General features: G+C 35.7%; 1 protein-coding gene across 2 annotated transcripts in view; it reads left to right on the top strand.

Annotated features, from left to right (window-relative positions):
- LOC113240566 (activated Cdc42 kinase-like) overlaps nt 1–15,285 on the top strand; it is a 42,290-nt gene extending 27,005 nt beyond the window's left edge. The window contains exons 17-25 of one of the 2 annotated variants that reach the window (XM_026477910.1): nt 1,422–1,462; nt 1,803–1,925; nt 3,262–3,395; nt 3,629–3,684; nt 4,453–4,646; nt 7,108–7,147; nt 12,094–12,514; nt 12,992–13,113; nt 15,091–15,285. In XM_026477910.1, coding sequence (XP_026333695.1) covers nt 1,422–1,462; nt 1,803–1,925; nt 3,262–3,395; nt 3,629–3,684; nt 4,453–4,646; nt 7,108–7,147; nt 12,094–12,514; nt 12,992–13,113; nt 15,091–15,282 — 1,323 coding nt within the window. In that variant the 3' untranslated portion in view covers nt 15,283–15,285. Of the gene's footprint in view, nt 1–1,421; nt 1,463–1,802; nt 1,926–3,261; nt 3,396–3,628; nt 3,685–4,452; nt 4,647–7,107; nt 7,148–12,093; nt 12,515–12,991; nt 13,114–15,087 lie in introns of both variants that reach the window. The other variant, XM_026477903.1, reaches the window with a different exon arrangement.
- Nucleotides 15,286–22,351: the final 7,066 nt, after the last annotated feature.

Below are 22,351 nucleotides of genomic sequence, written 5' to 3'. Positions count from 1 at the left end.
GCGTGCGTGCGTGCGTGCGTGCGTGCGTGCGTGCGTGCGTGCGTGCGAGCGTGCGAGCGAGCGTGCGTGCGTGCGTGCGTGCGTGTGTACGTGTGTGTTTGTTCATGACACCCGTGACACGGTTTTTTATGTCAAACTATTTACAATGATAACGATCGTGATATAACAATAAATACATTTGTGCTTCCGCTGGACAGGACTGTCACACTAATAATACTTGTTCTGTCCGAACGGGCCCATTAAGTCATAGTAGTGTTGAGTGCAGGTTTGTTCTCTTCCGCGTGTTATAAACGCATGCTCTCATTGAGTTGGAAATTCGAAGAGTATTGAATAAAAATTTGCAACATTTTTTCTGCCTTATCGAATTCTAAACAATTCCACCTCCAATTTTATTCCGGAGGCTCACATTGTAACCTCATTGGTTACGTATTATTAGTTTTCATAGATACAAGAAATAGGCGCGAAAGTTGCGGCCGTGTGTGCTACCATAGAACGACCAACGAACTCGTTGGTTTTTGTTTTTTTACATATTTAATCTGTGTATGGTGTATTCGCGTTTACAAAACCCACTCAAATATGTCGCTTTTCAGTACAACAAGTATTCTATGGACGTCCTTTTCGACGAAGAGATCACAATAAGCGCTTATATTTAACAGGAATATTTAAGAATAAAATAAATGTAAAAAGGTACCAAAGGAGATCGTGATTTAATTATTCTCTGGAAAGTTTTTAGCAAGTTTTTTATACTTATTATTCAGGTGCAGTTCACGTATCGGACCATTGGTAAGAATATTTAAAAAAATAACTTCAAACACAAATATTTAATTGGCTTGTATGTAGTTACTAAATGTTTAGAAACTTTATGGTTATTCCTTACATACATCTGGCAACTGGTAGTTAAATGTATAGTGCCAGTCATGCGTCATCCATGGCAATTATTGCATTGTTTTTTGTTTTTTTTTTCAAATTTAAGTCAATTATTCTGAACGAGTCCACATTAAACCAGTTTTTTGACAGGTCGTAATTAGTGTTCATGTGTTTCAAATGGCTTTGTATTTTGCGTTATACATTTGTTAAGTATTTTATTCATAAATCACAATTATCATATTAAGTAAATTTCATACCACCAATGTATGTACCTTTTTATACACCGATGTATAGAAATCCTAAATTATACATCCATACATAGTACATATATGCTCACTTCACGTTACACCCTTTTCTCATATCGTGGAATACATACATTACATGTAGTTTCACAATGTAAAATATACTACGTAGAGCAGCGCAATACTTAGAGCTCATTTTTAATGAATTTGGACGTCACGTAGTCTTTTATACATTTCCTTTATTCATTACCTATAAATATATTTCATGCATTTCAATTAAAGACATCATCTTAACATTTTACATGTTTTCAGAATGCAACGTGCAAACATTTTGACATCGATAGTGTTCTGAGGTAATATTTTCTTTTAATTTTGTATAATGTTATAGTGACCGATATTATGGTACTGAATAGAGCACGTGAGTTGCTACAATAAATGTGCCACACAGCTACGATAATCTATGCTATGATCACCTGATTAACGATTATCCGAAAATACTCCTAACAAAATCCCGACCAGTATTGTTTCACCGTCTCGCTCAACCAAACGATTGTGAATGGAAAAAATAAATTTTAAAGTATAAGAGATGGTGTTTTGTTGATATGATATGCTACATATATGGATGACATGGTACAATCGTATTCGATAAATTAATATGAATATTGTAATTTGTTATGTAATATGTATTTGCAGGTCTCAAACGCTGAAGCATGAGAAGAAAAAGGGTTTCCACACCGGCACGATGAAGCCGATGTCGGCTCACGACCAGAAGACCCTCGACACTGCCTGTGCCATGGCCAATGAGATCACTACCAAGTTAGTTAACCTGTTGAGTCAGTGTTAAAGATTGTTAGTCGCTGTAGAGAACATTTGCTGTTATGTTTCTCTTGCAAGTTACAAGCCGTCACTAATAGTGACGTGACGTGTGGTTGAATCAATGTCCAATGGACAGCAAATTATATAGGGGGCTAGGGTTTCGTCATATTCTAGAATATGAACGTATTTAAGAATCTGAAGAACTTCAGACTTATAAATATGGTATTTCATGAAATAAAAATAAATACTTCAAATCCAAAGCAGCCGGCAGACTTCAAGACAATTAGACATTTTGAATTTGAGGGTCATTTGAATTTATTGTGTTTCAATGTCATTCCAACATTTAGACGAAGCAAACCGAGTGTATGTAGAGTAGCTTTTGTTGGGTATCTGACTAAACATTTTTTGTTGCATTAAAACATGTGACATTTTGGAAGTCGTCGTCATACTTGTACATCCTCATAAAATATGTCCAATAACAATTATTGATACAGTACAGTGCAATAATGTTGTAGTGTCTAAACCTGTAATAAAATAAATATTCTCAAGTCCCAAGCTTCGAAGGTATATGTACTCTTGGCATCCTCAAGATGTACCTAAGCAATTTGCACCTACCCACTGTAGCTGCTGGCTAAACTTCAGAGAATTAATTATATTTTAGTCAATGTCTATACACTATAAACACCGATCTTTTCCCAAGTTACATCCAATTCTTAATGCTTCCTTATCATTCACGTAAGTGTATTGTTTATTCGAGTATTATTGAAGTTGATGATTGCATTGTTAATCTGATTTGTTCTGAACAATTTCACGTTACAATTTTCTTGCTTGCCAGTTCGCGATTGCAATTAAAAATTTATCTTTATTGTTCATGTACAAGATCTCATCACTCCATTAAATGCAGGAAGATGTCGTACTTTGACCACATCATGAGGAACAATAAATACAAATTACTCCAGCACATCGTCTAAGGTAAAATCGCTGGAAAACGAAGTGTTGGTAGAAGGCGACACTCCTGGTTGAAAAATGTTTGAGGGAATAGTTCGGCTGCAATACCACCTCGCTCTTTGAAGCGGCAACCTCCTCAGGGTATGCCAAGATGTTGTACAAACTTCGATAGAAGAGGAACCCTAAGAAGAAGATAAATATTCCGTGTTACTTACGTAGTGCCGTTTCTGTATCTGAATAAGCCTTATTTTTTTATGAAATCTGGTATCATACCACCGCCATACGTAACTAATCAATTAAAAGTATTTCCTTAGCAGTTGGCATATAAAGTTTATAATTGAAGAGCTATTTAAACAGGCTAATGATACACTTGTTTTACATATTGCAGGTCTATGAACGATCTCGACACTGATTCCAAACTGCCAAATTCTCCAAGTGAAAAGTCCAAGTTCCACTTCAAGTTCCCTCTTGTTCACCTACACCACCACAGCGCACCTAATGAACCTGAAAGTAACCCTGCAGGTATAGATCTTATTAGTTTACAGATTATGCGTACTCGATGTATTTTCGACTTAAATATATTTTGGCTACGTCACGGTTGGCCACGTAGCGGCACCACTTATAGCTATCTAAATTTATCAACTCTTCCTATTCTCATTCTTGAGATAAATAATTAACAATATATTTACATGAGTTTATTGAATAAAATCCGATTTGGAAGTCGGGCTGCCCTAATTGTTTAATTATATTTTTAGGCAAGCAAGAACGGCGCAATTTCAGCGAAGAAGCAAATAGTGTACCTGATATACAGGTTAGTAATTGCGTTGAATTGAATTATAAACGTAAGCGAAGACGATATTTAAAAATCTGTGATAACACTGCGTGTTTTTTAATTCATTTTTGTTTATTGCGTTATGGGTAGTACAGGGAAAGGCATCTCATACAAAAAATATAAACCTTGTTAGAACGTTGCAGTTTAGTTGTTGCAATCTAGTTAGAATATTGCATCTAGTTAAGGTGTTGCAATCTTATTAGAGTTTTGCAATCTAGTTAGAGTGTGGCAGCCTAATAATTTATATGTTGCTAAGTTTCATGTTTATTTTTAATTATTGTCATAAAAAGAATTGTTTATAATTGAACGGTCGTGATATATGCAAATTGTCTTTCCTGTAATATGTGCGTTACCTGCACATATGTCTCTAAGGGACCATTGCCGTTACGCAGTTTAACCACATTTTTGTTTTTTATTTAAATTACGTTGTTGTTTTTAAAAATTTTGATATTGTTGAAAACTCGAACAGCACAAAAAAGAATTCCTTCGATCTTACTGGACTCTAATTTGTGATTTTAACTCAAACGAGACTTGATATTTAAAAGTGATATAAGCAAATTTACCCGATGAGTTGCCAGTGATGGATGGCCCTTATTGCGTCTCTATTTTTGTTTATATACTCGATGAGTTAAATTTATATTAATATACACTTAGTACAAATATGTACACCATGCCTAGGTGTATATTTTTCTTCATGTTCCCTTTCAGTTGTCCATTATTGTTATTATTGATTAAAATTTTCCATAGTCGACGCTAACAGAAGAAAGCAAATTGGCGTATGCAAGTCTGATTGAGCAACCAACGCCGTCCTCGTCACTGATATCGCAGATTTCCAAAGACTCGAACGGCATACACCAGCCATCTAATATACCGAAACCAGCGAGAGCCGAAGCGAGACAACAGTTCCTTTCGTTGCAGAAACAACTGCCTCAGAAGCTTAGGTAATATAACAAATTCAACTGTATATTTTTGTCTGAAAGACCTAATAGACAATCGATGATTATATCTGATAATAAGAAATCTTATATGTTTCTATAATAAAAACGATAATTCTACTGATTTTTTTGTGAAATAATCATGATTTGTATTTTTAAACCAAAAATAAATTCTGAAAATGTAAATATTTTTAATTTGCTAAGTAAACACCAAACACACCATGTGACGTCACAGTGAGTGAGCAAAAAATGTCATCGTACTTATTATTCACATATTTTGCATTTTTTCTCAGTTAATTATTTTGAACTAAAAACTAAAAAATTTGGAACGCAAATGGAAATAGTATATCAATGCTTTATTTTCTCAAAGTCGTATCTTATAAAGAGTGATTATTCAGGAGATGACAAAACTTTCTATTTATTTTAAATTTCTTATTAAAAATTTTAATTTAGATGCAGTACTTGAATAATAAGTAAAAAAAAAAATTGTAAAATATGAAGGAAATGTGAAATCAGCCTGTAAAATTGGTACAATCCATTTTTACATTTCAGTAACTTTGTGTTTTGAGATACGAGTTTGAGAAAGTAAGGCAACGATATTGTCTAATTTATTTACCTACAAATGACGTTACGCGTTCTGATTTGACAACTGGTGCCGTTTGAACTGATATTTAAAAGAAATGACTTATAAACATAGTTATTAGGGGCTTGAAAGACTTATTTCAATAAAATAATATTTTTCTCAAACATGCTCGGAAATGTTTGTATTACTTTCAAAAAACGAACATGGAAATTTATGTAGTCTGTGATGGAAAGTTTGTCACGTAAGGACCGTGCGACTTCGTCCCGGCCAAGGCCTGTTTAATAAGTATTGAAATACATTGCTGTCCGCTGTTCTAAACTTTTAAATCTATCTATGAACTATGTAAACAGGCAAAAGAAACGCTCAAACAGCCAACTTTTAAGTGTTCGTAATTGCGATAATTAAAAATATTAATTAAACTGAAGTGCTTTCGTTGTTTTTTTTTTTTTTTTTTTTCTATTTTCGTGTTGAAAATGAGTTCTAGTGAGATGAACGATAGCAAAAATACATTAATGGATACACATTCAACCACATCATCAAAAGTTCAGCAGACAACTATTAATGTGCCTGGCAAATCAATAACATTTCTTTTAGCAATTGTCCTAACATGTCAAATATTACTTTTATTATTAATTATTATTTTTTTACTTTTTAAATTATACACCTTCCTCTCTCTTTTCTTTTATTATTTCCTCGCATTGTTGTATAGTGATACAGGGTGTAAATTTGAGACAGGCAGCAAGGTCAGCTACCTTAATCGTTGTAGTTACAGGAAAACGGTTCTAGAAGACTATCCATGAATTTTGAAGATATTTTGATTGGCATTCACAGATTTTGAAAAAATGGTACAGTCAGCAAGATAAAAGGCAATTTTTAGAAAACTTTTTTTATGCCATTCGATCTGTCTCTGTCTCTGGTAAGGATCAATAGTCTCTATGGGACCCATTGAGGTAAGAGTACTCGAAATGTCAGAAATTACAAAAAACCTTTTGCCACACATTTTAAATGAAAACTTTGTATTAGAAAATGTATAATATATGGATAGTCTTCTAGAACCGTTTTCCTGCAACTACAACGATTAAGGTAGCTGGCCTTGCTGTCCAGTCTGAAATTTATACCTGTATATGCCTCGGCGGGAACGGGGATTGCTTGCCTCGTATAAATAAATTATAATTAATTGTAATTCGTACCTGTGCAGCACGCCCTTTCTTCCCGGCCTCTGCAATAATATGCTATGTCTTGGCTATACATATCCATCATGGTAAATTTTATAAACTATTGAAACTTGGTCTGTAATTAACGTCAAATGACAATAACGGCTCTGATGTTCTGGTGCCCATAGTAACTATCAGCATTTGCCAGTAATGAAATAAAACGGTTTACAGTGTGGTATTTTAGTACCTAAGGGTTCCCTAAAGTAGTTGTTAGTTAGTGTAAAGAACAGACGATCTGATTAAACACTAACCGTTGACGAAACTGCGTTTTGTCGTTGATACATATACACATTGATGCACATACGCAAACGGGTAAAGGAAACATCGTGATGAAACCTGCACGTCGAAGAAGGTTTACAACCTTCGGAAAATGTGTGATGCAGCGTGGCAGACCTAAACCCTAAGGCCTAAACCCTCGCCTGAAAGGAGGCCCGTCCCCAGGAACGGGACGTATAAATGGTTAGATGATATATACCCATTATACTCGTAATTGGTACCTATTATAAGTATTTTGTCATTGGAAATGAAACTACTTTTTCGGACCTAAAGCGCGTATATTTGTTATTTCAAGCAAACCAACATTTCGGGCCCTTTACTAAAAATAGTTTCATTCCCAATGACCAACAATCGCGAAAACCGAACAACTCAATATGTATTTTATTATTTTCAGATCTAAGAACATGGAAAATGAAAAAGTTAACATAGATGATGTAAGTATAACACATTTTATATTAAAAAAAAAGAGTACATCGTGTCACAAGGGCGGTAATTAGGCAATTACGAATACATGCCCGATGTTGGCCTTTAATGGCCCGAACATTGAAATTGCTGTTCCGCCCTTGTGGCATGCATACAATGTTTTTCGTCACATTTGCGAGGAGGTTGAAAAAAGGAAAAATAAATACTTAATAACACTGTAGTTTATTCGTATAATATTTACAAACTTTTAGAATCTCACAAATAAATCTTATATCAAGATTTTGGCTCAATTTATATTGCGGCGGAACGAAATGGAAGGCGGTTTTTGTAACGATCTTGCGATCTTGAAAGTGCTCGCGTATTCCGCGGAAGATATTGGCTCGTATGTAATTTGTACATTACAAAATTTACCATAAAGTTCATTACGCTATTTACAATATCGTTACAAGAATTCGCTTCCATTCTCTTCCGCCGCAATATACTCATAAATTGAGCCTAAAAATTTTTGAGCATTAAAAGTTTTTGCTTTCACTTTATGTATGAATAAAACGTAAAATCTTTTCAATTTATGAATGCCATGGTATTTATTAGCAGTAGGGCTCCTTTTTTATAAATACGAGGGTCATGTCAAAAGAACTTAGATACTCTTTAATCACTTGTTTGATACTGGCAAGTTATACACCGTCGTAAAGGTAATTTGCTAATAAACTTGAAGATGGAACACGTCTTAAATCGAAGTCTTTTTTATATATTTTTTTATTTTTCGGAGACAATCTGGCGGGAATTTTGTTCGCAACAATGGAGCTCTCTCGACGTGATTTTCGTGTTAATCGTGTTATGATTTATTATGACTACAAAAAAGGTTATAACCCGCAAGAATGTTTTGAACTTTTAGCCATAACATTTGGTGATACTGCTTGTTCATGAGCTACAGTTTTCAATTGGTTTGCTGAATTTAAAAGAGGACGGGGAAGCTTTGAAGACGTGGCGAGGTCAGGTCGGCCGCCAACCGCGATTATTCAAGAAAACGTTCAAGCTGTCGAAAAAGTAATTCGTAAAAACCGACGAACTACATATGTGTAGAGCTTGAGCGAGAACTGGGCATTGGATCAGCAGCATTGCAAACTATTATTCACGGACAACTATCTCTTCCTAAGCGTTGTTCGAGATGGGTTCCGCACAAACATAACGATGAGTAGAAAGAACGTCGCGTGGCTTGGTGCAAATTTATGATAGATAAATTCAACGCTAGCGAGAAAAAAAACGTTTATGATGTACTGACAGGTGACGAAACATGGTTATATAACTACGATCCTGAAACAAAGCGACAGTCCACTGTATGATGCCTTCAAGATGAGCCAACGCCAACGAAATGTCGTCTTACACGAAGCACACCGAAGCAAATGGTCGCCTCATTTTTCTGCATGACGGGAGACATTGCTACTGTAGTGCTAGAGAATGAAAAGACAGTTAACTACGAATGGTATGTAATAGTTTGTGCCCAAAAGTGTTGTCAGCTTGGTGTGACAAGCGGCCGACGTCAGGAATCCGGCACCTCCTCTGGCATCACGACAACGCCGCTCCACACTGCTGCTAGAACACTCGACTATTTCTCGAACGTTCAAAAAATGTATCTATCCGGTCTCACCCGCCATATTCCCCTGACCTAGCACCTTGTGTTTTTTACCTATTTCCAAAAATGAAGGAAAAATTAAAAGGCAAGCAGTTTAAAAGCAAAGAAGATGCCTTGGTTGCTTATAACTTGGAGATTTCTGAGATGTCTAAAGAAGAGTGGTCATCGATATTTTCCAAGTGGTTTAGACGAATGGAAAAGTGTATACGTGTTCATGGTGAATACTTTCAAAAAATCAATACCTGTAACAAAGAATATTCTATAATTTTTGAAAATCTAATTTCTTTTGGCATGACACTCGTAGGCGCGAAATTTTATTCGAAATTTACTATGAGTTTTTCGGTGAAGTAAAACATCGTGATGAAACCTGCATGTCGAAGGTTGACAACCGTCGCAAAAAGTACCCAACTCGCATTAGGCCATCGAGACGTACCCTCGCCTGATAGGGACGTATGGTTATATACTCGATGGGACATATAAATGGGTTGATGTTGTTGTAATAGTATTGAAGAATTGAGAATGATTGTCTATGAAGTTCATCGAATATGACTATGTTTTACTACCATGATAGTAATTTTTTGTGAAATTACTCTCTAGTTTGTTGTAATTATTAATACAAAGAACGAACACTCAGAAAAATTCCTTCGATCCGGTTGGATTCAAACCAGCGAGCTATGGGAAATTTAGGTCAGTTACGGATCAAAAATCTGTAACTTTTTTGTTTTTTGAGGTACACCTTTCAGTTTTTTATTATAGTGGGAATTGGAAAAAAAACCTGTTTATTTAACTTCCCGTAATTGAGACAAAATGTGCAAAATCACAAATCTCTCTCTGGTAAATACTACCCAATATTTATTTTTAAAAAAATGGAAATGACATGTTACGGTAACTCTTTATTCGCAAAATAAATTAAATGTAATTATAAATTAAACTTAAAATTATATAAAATAAAAAATACGACAAGAAAAAACATGAAAGCAAATTTGTTATTATTTCGAATATCTGTTTTAGACTCTAGCTTCTTTCTTCTATTATGGCCTATTATTACTGTAATATAATGTATTTTTCAGAATCAGTGATGAGTTGATCCACTTTCAAGAGACGTAGCGTCTCCTCGTCAAGCTGCTGTCAATTTTTAAAATAACGTTTTCGATAATTGGTTTAAAATGGATGAGAAGTACAAAGTAACGTGTGAAAAACATCTTCATTTGTTGCAGATCTAGAGCATTTTCTTGCGTGGTTGTAATCTACATTTTTTGCAGTCTTTATTACGAGCTTCTTGATCGTCTTCTGAAAGTTGTCCGATAAGTAACACTGCAAAATGATTAATTATACCTTCTCCGTGAATTAATATTTTGTGCCACACGCAAAATAGGTGCCTTGACGTCGAGTTGTGAACTCCAGCCCATTACACCAAGTACCAAGTAATATTTTGTATACCGAAGATGGCATATAATACCAATCATATTTACTGACGTATATTCTTGCAGTTTCCAAAGCATATTCCCCAAATTTTTGGGAATCTATCATTATCTATAAAGCTTGAAGGATTACAAAGAGTCGCTGTTCGTTAAAAAATTTCATCTTCACCTTCTCGCAGTGTTACCGTCATTGGTATTACCACCTCCTTGCCGTGGTTTATCAATTATTAATCCAAGCTCTACTCGAAAGCGTCTTTGTACCATAGTTTTCTTCTCTCGTTTCATTTGTTTTTTGCGTCACTCGTAGCTGACCATTTTTGAAACAAAAGGTTGTAAGAAATATGCAAAATCATCTCCATACAGCGAATCCAGGCGTGCAGTGTTGATAATCTATAACGAAAAGGATTTTCATTTTCGGGCCTAGCAGTTACATATTCATTAGACGTGGAGTAGCACCACAAATATTACATGTTGAACTTGAAGGAGTGTCGTTTAATACCTGAGCTACTTTGCCGTCTATCATAGTCAAAAAAAGTTAATGTTTAACTTGAACGCCATTGCCTGCCTTAACAATCAACGATGGACTCAAAGAATCAATTTGATTCTGAGTATCGTTAACAACAGCTTTAGTTTTCTCAGGAGTTTCTTTCGAAAACTCAATTAAAATAGGGCGATAGAATCTCACGGATGAAGGCGCAGGATTTTGCTAAACAACAGTACTAGTCGTTTCATCAATTAATCTGATGGGCACAGATGCGACGAATGCGAGCCATCACATCCCCATTACTGTATAAAACCAACTGTTTCAAACCATTTTTGTACACGCAATCTGTCTATCATCAATAACCTCGCCGTTGTGTGATCTAATAAATTGATGACATTTTTGCACTTGTGTTTGTAAATTTCAAGTTCTGTTTACTTTTTTGGAACTTTGTAATGAGGTGGTAGTAAGAAATAATTCATCCATAATATTCTTCAAATATAAATATTGAGCCCTGGTCAGGTCCAATTCAATAAATACATTTAATGCTTTTTGATCGCTTAGCGTTTGGATAGTATTAGAGTTGTCCATCAATTTTAGCACTGATATTTTTTTCTCTGCATCTGCAGACAGTGAATTGCCCCCCAAAGACCATGACAATCTCATAAAAATGTTTCTACAGTCGATTCATTACTTTCACCTTCAATGTAGGAAAGTATTAGTTCTCGTCTCAAACATTTGAAAGTACTCATTTTCAAAGGAGTTGGAAAATTATTCAGTTACAAAGGACTGCTTGTTTTAATAAATTTATAAAATTCATATGTAAGAGCATTATATAGTAATGGTGTAGTGTGAATACTATTTTTGACATTTACTTAAGATGTGCTTTATAGAAATATATAATAACACATTTACCAAAATCAATACGAAATACGACGTCGAAAGTTCCAAAATTGTACGGCACAATGTGATAAGTACGGGAAAGGACATTTTGGGTGTATTTTTATTAAATCAACATACCTATCTAACATAAAAATGATAAAATCATTATGATAAAGTATGACATCTAAACTATGAAATAAAATTAAATGTGTATTTCAAGTAAGACATTGGTCAAAACCATTTTTAACACGCCGTTGTTCTACTATTTCCCATAGTGCAGCGTCTTGAACATACCGTGCCGACGACCTCCCAAATGAGGTACGGAACGAATCTGTAGATCTTACGAATCTTCCTACGTGCTTGTGGCAGATCTTTGTTTTTGGTTTAGAACGACTGTTTTACTGTAAAGCCATCTGTGAGAAATCTATGAAATCGAAGTAATTTTTCGTTTTGTTCGATGTTTGTATGAAAGACATTGTGTTATGTCTAGTTCGGTTACGTCTGCACATTTATTTATTCGTTCAATAATTATGTTTTCAGTCTAAGAACGAGTTACCTCTACCGCCACGAACTACAAAGCCGAAACTAGTGGATAAGCCTCGACACGTACGCAAACATCCTCTCAAAATGCCAAACACGTTACTGGACCGAACGCCAGGCAACGAAATCCTAAACATACAAACAGTTCGATCTAACATATACCAGAACACAAATTGTGCAACATTAAAATATAATACAGAGAAACTTCAAATTCAAAATGAGAAGAATGGTGTAGACGTTTTGGATGCCACTGACACGTTGAAAGTCGACACTAATCCATTCACAAACAATGCTGCTTCTTCATCATCCAGCTCAGTGAATCCATTTAGTTGCTACTTGGAGCCTTTGGAGGATCCTGAGACTGAGGACAACGCGAAGGTGGAAGGTGAACAGTATTTTCAGGAGGGTTCATTAGTTAAAGGTAAGCGCCTTGGTACCAACGTCTGCAGGTGAGAGATTAAGCGTCGTATTCCAGAACTCTACTCAATGCTCAAGGGAGGATTTGAGTATAATTTCAAGCACTGGAAATACGACCTTAATGGCCGGAACTTGAGTATGATTTCGAGTGCTTTAAACCATACTCAAATCCTGACTTGAGCATTGAGTAGAGTTCTAGAATACGACGATTATACAAGTTCTAAAAAGAATGAGGCTCTTAATGAATGAGAATCTTAGAATCGATCTTAAGGTCAATTAAAATATGTTAAAGAAACAAACGATGATATGACTAATATGTATTTTGCCATTGCGTGATCTTTAGCATTCTAAAGTAATGTTTTTCAAAAAAAATCAACATTCCAAAATAGTGATTTCAGGTCCTTTATCTCTCCCTACCTTTGAGGTAAGCCAAGTAATTCTGCAGATTATATTATAGTGATACAGGAGTACTTCTTTTTAGACTGCACAGATCACGTGTCAGTGGAGGATCTCCTGGAGTTTGCAGACCAAAAACCCTGCGGCCGCCAACGTGGGGTCGAGTCCGATGAAGTCCGGATTATGTGCAAAGTGCTTAAACAAAAGGTACGTATTTACGTTTCGCCATGATTTTGAATTTCCACGAAATTATTTCATCTATAAGCAACACGGACGTTAATATCAAAAGTATGCCAACAAGTGGAGGGCTGTGGTCTCTGCCTACTCCGAAAAATAGGACGTGAAGTGTTGTGTATATGTAATACTAACACCTCTATGTTAAGGTCCTAAAGTAACACATTATTAGCATTTATATACCAAGAAAAAACGAAGACCATCGACAACTACTGATCTTTTTATTAAAATTGAACTGCACCAACATTAACTTCTTTCAAGGGATTCTGTCTGAACCCTTGTCAAAATATACAAAAATGTTGTGTGACGTGATAAATCAGAATTAGTTAACTTCAAACTTTTAATGTAATAATAATATACAAAATAATTTTTACTGTGAATAGCATGACAATTAGAATAAGGTTTATGATAGGACAGGCATGTTCTCTAGAACAAAAGTCCTAAAACTGAATAAAGATTTAAAAAAAGTATGTTAACATTAACATACATAACATTAACAATAAATGAGTCCATATAACAGGCTACCAGCGCAAAAGTGGTACAGGTTACAACCCACATTTTTATTTTCTTAAATTTTCCTATAAATGATACTAAAGTACATAATTATTTTATATTTGAATGCTATTTTCATGTGTATTAATTTTGTATACACGAAAATTGGCAGTTAAATATAAAATAATAATATATAATTTAAATTAATACTTGTAGAAAAAAAATTTGATGCGGGTTACACCACTTTTGCGCGGATAGCCTTATTTGTAAATGACGTACTTATTACTGTACTGTGCAAAATATGTGCTAAACATATTAATTACATTATTTTTAGTTCATAAATTACAAAATACTTTACTACATTACTACAATAATTATTACAAACTGGACACAGCGAAAGTATTATCAATTACAAAATACATTTTTAGGTAGTAAATACCAAATAAGAGTTTTAGTACTCCTTTTTTCTGTTACAAGCAATTCTATTACTGCCCAGCTTGGATTATACTACATGTTATTCAATAGCGAGTTGTATTTCTTCAGAGACCACAGCCTCAATAAGCAAGAAGTAGTTAAAAGCATTTTTAAATTAAAAAGTTCACATTGAAAAGGTTTGATGTTCTGGGGTAAACAGGTCATAATTACTTTTTCCCAATTTTTAAGAAAATTGAAAGTTGTCCAATGTCATCTACAGAGTTCTGACTACAGAAAAAAAAAATACAGTAGAATAGCTTAGTTTGCGTACCACGTGTGCCAAAGGTACGCAAAGTTCCATAGTTCAGATAGAAAGACGCTGCGATTCACGATTCACCGTAGAGGCTACGGAACCTATAGATGAATCACATAGCCTAGGTCTGCTTAAAAATTGAAGTAATAATGACCTTTGTGTATAATGATCTAGTGTAATACTAAACCTTGTCACTGTGAATTTTTTTAGCCACTTTTTATTTATTACGGTTGTCGTCTCTGTCTACTTCAATAGGGAAAGGGTTTTAATGTGTATGTATTTATGTCACCGTCTCGGTACTAAAATACATAGGTTACATTATTGACATCAATGCGAAACCAAGTGTTATTGAACTAAACTAAATAAAATTAAAACTTCAATTTAAATGATGGTTGGTGACGTTTATACATACATATGTATGTACGTAAGTGTTAGTCATTGAGCGTGTAGCCATAACTACGCCAAAGCGTTCGCTAGTGATGAATAAATGAGCCAAGTTTACGGGTATGACGCTAGATTCGCGATGAGCTATTTTGAGTAACTGCATATTGTGTGCTGTACCTAAGCTGAGCATATTACGTATTCATACGAGTTATAATCATTTTTGGCTAAATTTACCATTTGCCGCGATCATGGCTAGAAATAGACAAGCGGTTTGGCCGAATACTGGTGTCGATTTAGGATTCAGTTGCGTATAATAAAAATAGTATTTGTTTTCATTCAACCAGCAGGCAGCACCAGAAGAGTACTTAGAAGCGTTGGAGTTGAGCGATTGGAATGTCCACAACGCCATCAAAGTGATGAGGGTGAAAACGACCGCAGGGCAAGCTGCCCTCGAAGATTGCCATAAAGAACTGCTCACATCTGGAGGCGATGTTGTCAAAGCCTCCGCCGCTCTCGTCATAGGCAAAAAAGCTCAATAAACTGTGTAAAACATGTACTTGTTTCATTTATATAAATATATAAAAAATAAATATATAGTATAATTATGTAAATATTAATATATTTTTCTTGTAATCAATCGATACTGATGATATTAAAATCAGTGCTCACTGTCTATAAATGCTTTATACTAAAACATTTTACATTTAAGGGCCAGCTTGTCAATTTGGATGTGTTGAGATCTGTTGATAGTGCACTTTGCACGCGGGCAGTTAGGTACGCCTCTGTAATCATATCTCACTCAAGCCTCACTTAATGCGCGCGTTCCACACGTGCTTGATGCGGGTTTTCCGCGCTTGCGATTTAAATTACAATCAGATAATTTTAATTGAAGATGTGTTAGGCAAAGAAGGTTTTCCAATAATGAACTAACTGAGTCCTGAGGTAATGTGCGGGTAGAGGGAGCGCTAGCGGTGTCCACGCGCTGTTCACGCGCTACGCGCAGCTGGTACATGACAAGATCGCGCTACGTAATTCATGTTCGCAGCTCGTAAGCCTTTTGCAACAGGAACATTCCCTCTGGTGAAACTACGCACTCTAGTCGTGTTTTTTTTTGTTATGAGACTGCATATGATAGATACTGATTTCCATTGCAGCTAATCAGCTGTAATCCTGTACAAAACTTCGAAAAAGCGGTGGGCATCTATAAAAAATCTTTAATGGTCGATAGCTACAAATTAAATAATATACCTAAATACAGCGGTGAAATAAATACTTCTTTAATTTATTAATGGAACACCAATAGCTTCAAAACTTCCGTATAAAAACCCACCCCATCTATAGTTTCAGATAAATCAAACGAGCTAGTGCTCGGATGAACAATAATTAACAACACTTACGTGAAGAAAAAAAAATAAGCAAAAAATATATATTTTCTTGAAACTCGTATAGAAGAGTGACAAAAATGTTTTTTATCCTAAAATACGGAAAGAGAGGTTTGTGTAGGTACGGGAAGCAGCCATACTCACTCGATATCTCGAACTCGATAATCGATCGTTGTGGTAGTAATGTTTTCTATAACGTGAATAGTAATTAACCCTATATCCAGGCTCTTCAATACAAAACTTAAGTAAGAATGCTAATGTGACTAATCGTCCAGGTTGTCACGGTCACCGGCGATCCGAGTTATCAATTGCGCAATTACGGTATAATGGTAAAGTGGAGACAAATGCACGTCCTTATGCATTTACCTACAATCTATTGTTTGCTGCGCAGAGCGTACGTCGTATTTAGATTGCGTGGTTTATTAAGGCCATATAGGGCTATTGTCAAATAAGCGTACAAACGTAGACGGTAACCCGCCTTTTACTCACTATATTCAATTGTACATATATGTACTTTTTAATCGACTTCAAAAAAGGAGGAGGTTCTCAATTCGACTATACGTTTTTTAATTTATTTTTTGTATGTATGTTACGCGCAAACTCATTTGTGAACCGATTTTGGTGTTTTTTGCTGTTGTAAAGAGGGTACTATAGTGGTCCCATTTTAAGAAAATATTCCACCTCTAAGGTTGGAAAACTAGGGAATTTTTTGCTTTGCGACTTTTGAGGTCTGTTTTTTTAGTACTCTGTACTGAGATTACTTACCCTTATTATTGAAATAATTATGTATAAGTAATACCCATACGTGCAGTACCCATTTTCATTTATGTTCTCTTGACTTCAACTGATATATTTGTCACCTTTTCGCGTATTTTGTAGGTTGCTTGAAAGAAGTCTAATTATAAATCGCCTGTTTAAAATTCATGTTATGTCCTATTTTACAGGAGTAGGTACTTAGGTTCAAAGATACTTTGTTTTCATTAAGACAATAATTGTCATTGTTGTTGTACTTATTTGGGAAAAATTAATAAAGTACTTATTAATGATGAGGCAACTGGGCCTTTAGTAATAATTTAAGTCGTGCTGCAGGTATATTACAGTGTACTCGTGGGTGTAATTATTTACATAAGCGATTACTGTCCCCCTACCATAGTTTTGAAAATCTTTATAGTGGCTTTCCATACATATATTTAATACTTAAAAACTTTTAAAACTTCTTGTTTAAGAAGAAACTAAAAGCCAGCTGTTATTATCCAAAATGGGATTAAACTTAATTTTGTACGAAATGAAATTGTAAGACTGCAACCTTAATCCAAGTTGTGGCTGGCTCTTACGAGTCTATATTGACTGCCTCCGTGGCCGAACGGTTACCATGCCGGACTGCCACTGTGAGGTCCCAGGTTCGATTCCCGGGCCGGGAGAAATATTTGTATGGCCTACATTTATTTCTATCGTGAGTTTGGTGTAATTTGTGGTTGTCTATGTGTGTGTCCATAGCACCCGCGACACAGGATTTCCCTAGTGCGGGGCTATGTTGAGTGTGTGCATTATTATTTTTTTTTTTATATAGTACTTCAGTTCGAAACCAAATGTTTCCCGTTCTAATCACTAATCCCGTTCATTTTGCGTGGGTAGACCGGCAGGGTCACTATCTTTATTTCAGATGACATTTTTTACAAACGAAATTAAAGCCATTTGAAAAATGTATATCGTATAGTGTTCTACTTACTTCAGTTGATATAAAGACGATTCTTGGTATATGTACAATACCTATTGAATACAGCGGTTTTCTTGTAAAATTTCTGTGATAAGTTTATGTTTTCCTTTCTATGGTGAAAATTTTTGGGAATCGTGTTTTCACGCCGTTTAGTGGTCAGTGTATATCCTCAATTTTACTATGTATTTCTTCCAAAATGATTGATTCAACACTTTCACTAGAACGCGGAATCAACCAAAGCCATTTGAGGTAGTAGAGACTCTTAAGTTGTAGTCACTATGTGCGACATGTCCTGAGTTGTAAATACTTCCTCTATAATCTACGGCAACATTGCTGAGTGAGGTACAATTTAAGTAAATATGTCGATTTACAGATAAAGATACTTTAAGGCGGAATTTTAAACGGAACGTATGGTACATTAATGTATATCAAGTACATAGTACTTCAAAAATGCAAGTAATTCGAAAGCGATAATAAGATACCTTCACTTGAGAGCTAACACAAATACTGTGTTATGTTATGGACGGACGACATTGAAGTGTTTTGTTGTAGTTTTGTGAATCTTCAACTATTTTTCAACATCGGGAAATTATGTTTCCACCCAGGTGATCAAAAGTAAACTGGAAACAATATTCCTCAACAGATAAACCCACTTTCACATACATTTTTCAAATTTAATTTAATATATTTCTTATTCTACACATCAGCTGCATAAAAGTACATTGTGCAGTCATACGTTACGTCATATTTTACTTTTTGTTTGCAAACTGGTACCCAGCAACTATTACTTAGACTAAGAAAAGCATGTACATCTATCACTGTCATCACGGATTGTCATTGTCATCCATACCGTATGACAGACCTGGCCCTGTTTAGACACCTAAGTTAAAAAGATTAAAATGCTTATATAGTCTTTGTTTCTTTCTGCGCGGATGGTGGAAATTGATCGGATTATGGTAAACGCCGCCGCTGGACCGGTAATCTGGGGCCGGAGAAATTAGGTCAGTGGGCCGGACTGCGCCCACTGGTAGGGTGTACCCAACCCTAGCCAGCCTCTCCATAAGAACGGCATAACGAGCATATGAAGCACTTTCAAGTTATAATAGTATAGGGAGGTATAACCTAATAGCCTAGTTCGAAGAATACTTAGATGGGTCATTTCCGTTTTTTAGGGAAAATTTCCATGCAAGGCGACCCGAGTTCGAGCCTGCACCACTGAGACCTTTCGAATATTCTGCAGTTACGATGACTAATTATCGCTAGATAGAAAAATATCCTGCATGTCCGAGAAGAAAACTCTCTAGGACCTGAAGAGCTTAAACGTCCATGTCAGTGTGGTGGACTGTCGGCGAAACCCCATACATTACGGGAGTCCAGAAATATGCCGTACATGGGTTAATTCACTGAGGCTCAATTTATATTGCGGCGGAAGGGAATGGAAGCGAATTTTTGTAACGATTTTGTACATATCGTAATTAACTTTATGGTTAATTGTGTAATGTACAAACTAAATATGAGCCAAAAATGATGTCGCGCGTCTTCTGCGTATTTCTCGTGCATGCTTTCTCGTGAATACGTTATGATGGCTGCCGTCGTTAAGTAACGTAATGAACACTTACCTATAGCGTACAGAGATGTCTTGTCTTGCAGATATCCAGAAAATTTTGCAAAAATGTTTCTAGATATGGATCGGTATCTACGGAGCTTTGCATGTGGATAATAGGAAAAACGGAAGCATTATGTATAACCAAATGTCATCAGCAATGATATTGTAGCAAGATGAAATAAGCAACTTTCGAATAATTGAAAAATTTACTCTAAAGCTGTTCATGTGCTGCCATTAGGTAGGTACCTAAGTACAAAAGTAGAGATCTTTAGGGTTTTAAAATTTGTAGATAAGTTTGGTTATTAATTGAGTACTATGGTTTGGTATGAACACTTTTAGAAATACATTATATTAACTCTTGTATCTCAGCTATCTCTTATGCAATTATGTGTTGCTGATCACAAGCATGATCAGTGAATACGTCAATAATGATAAGTTAAGACACGCGTTATTTGAATTGAAGTACACACATCAAAAAAAGTTTGCGATCAATAAATAGCATAAGCTCCTATAATTCTTTAAATTTAACTTTATCAAGAAAAAATCTATGTTGTATGCTTTCTTTAAATAGGAATACCCTGTTTGAAATTAAAATATAAAATTATTTTTTATTATTTATTTTAAAAAATTGAGCCATTAATCATAATGTAATAGTGATAGAAATTTCATAGAAAGAAAAAGACTGTTTAATTAAACTTAAACAACAATTTATTATTAAAAGGTGTGAATTCAATATAAAATAACTCCTCCCCTGGCTCGAATACATGCGAAGATCCTTCTGGGCATGCTGAGGATCAAGTTATCCAGCATTTCCTGGGGTAACCTATCCCATTCTTCAATAGCGGCTTCCCTGAGCTCTGGAACTGTCTGGGGACGTGGCTCACGGTTCCATACTGCTCGTTTAAGAGCATCCCACGCGTGCTCTATTGGGTTTAAGTCGGGCGAGCCGGCAGACCAGTCTAATCGTGTGATATCGTATTCTTGAAGAGCAGCATTGACTCGTTGAGCTCGATGTGCGGGCGCATTATCATCGACCAGTACAAATTGGTGCCCATGGTTTACTCGGAATGGTCTGACGATATCATCAATAGCAACTGCTTTGTACATGTCTGCTGCCATGAAACCCCGATACGGGATCAAAGGTGCTCTAGCTCCAATCATAATGCCACCCCAAAAGGACACGATTTTCCGCCTTGCTGAACTGTTCCAGTGGCAGTTCTTTGTCTTTCACGGTCGCCTGGTCTTCTCCAGACACGGACACGTCGGTTATCTGGATGAGTGCTGATTCGGGATTCGTCAACGAAGAGACAGTTTTGCCAAATGTTTTCGTCCTCACCTTCTTCATTTTGCCGAAGTCTAGCCCACTGCAATCTTCGTTGTTGACGTTGCCGGGAATTGAGCGGAGCTCGCCAAGACCTCCGTGCTCGTAATCCAGTCTGGTGCAAGCAATTGCGAACGTTCTGCGTGCTAACTTCAAGCCCAGAGGCGGCCCTGACTTCTGCTTTTATTTTAGTGGCGTTGATTGTTGGATCACGGGCTGCCAGCAATCTAATATAGCGCTTTTGGGCAGCTGTCAAAACAGTTGGGCGACCGCTGCGGGGTCGGTCAGCTAAATTCCCCATTCCGTGATACCTCTGCAACGTAGCCACGACACAGGATTGGGATATAGCAAGTCTGCGTGCTATTACTCTCGTGGTGTATCCTTCTTCCCTCAAAGTTACTATTCTAGCTCGTAAAACCTCTAATAATCCTCTTGGCATTTTTTCAATCACAACTTTCCGCGAAAAAATCTTGAATCGCTTATAATTGACTAAATCAGATTTCTGAATGAGCGTAAGCTAGGACTGAAAGCCTTTTTATATGAAAAAACAATTGAACGGGGTCATTGTTTTATGTTCTAATTTATTTTTAAATAAAGAATCTAAAAAGAAGAAAAAATCATAATATAATCTACAGTAACAAAAAAAATTTCAGTTTTTCGAAGTGATCGCAAACTTTTTTTGATGTGTGTAAGTAATATAACTCGCGCTTACGGCCAGCTGCCAAAATCACAAGAAGTTGTAGATATGTGTATGATCTCTGATCTTCCAGTTTCTGTGTCAACGAGGTAATATCAGGAGTAGGTATAGAATTTTCTACATTTATTATAGGTTACGCGTAAAACAATAACCTACGAGTATATAAATGTCGTTTATCTAAATCCGACAGTATGTTTGAATTAAACCTACCAAGCAATATCTACGCAATTTTTGGTCAGCTGTTATACGGATATAACCAATAGGTCTGCCCATACTTTAGCAAAAATATAATTTACAATTGAGGGAAAATGATGGTTCCCTATTCAGAATATGCGCGATCAATCGGTAACCTGTACCTATACGTTAAACAAAACGATTTGTTCTCTAATTTTAAGTTTATTTATAACGGTATTTGTTATCCACAAGCTAGGATAAGGTCGTAATGTTTTTGTTACACTTTGTATGTTCGTTTTACTTATATAGATTTTTTACAATAGATACGAAAGTAGATGGGCACACTATCGTTACCATTACAATTCACAAATACACTGAGAGAAATTACTTTCTCTTCGGAACACTGTATTACGAATAGCTACCACTACAACCAACTTTGAGAAAAGAAGGTTCTCAAGTGTTATTTTTTATGTCTGTTACTTCACATCCTATACATTTGAGAATAGGTTCCTTTTTATTTCAACGGATACATCGTCACTTTGGACACATACACACAGTATTATATTATTATATAAGGTCTAATAAATTATTATTATATTTTTCTATTCCTACACGTTAATCAGTCAATTATAATTTCATAGACCATTTCCTGGAGACGCTCTTTTTAGTTCTGGGGGTCTACTCCCGTTTTCCGTCCGAAACAATTACTGT

The sequence above is a fragment of the Hyposmocoma kahamanoa genome, unplaced genomic scaffold (genome assembly GCF_003589595.1).
Source record: "Hyposmocoma kahamanoa isolate Upper Pololo Valley unplaced genomic scaffold, ASM358959v1 100021, whole genome shotgun sequence".
Taxonomy (NCBI): domain Eukaryota; kingdom Metazoa; phylum Arthropoda; class Insecta; order Lepidoptera; family Cosmopterigidae; genus Hyposmocoma; species Hyposmocoma kahamanoa.
The sequence above is the reverse complement of the archived record's forward strand: the minus strand, read 5'-3'. Positions and strand labels throughout refer to the sequence as shown.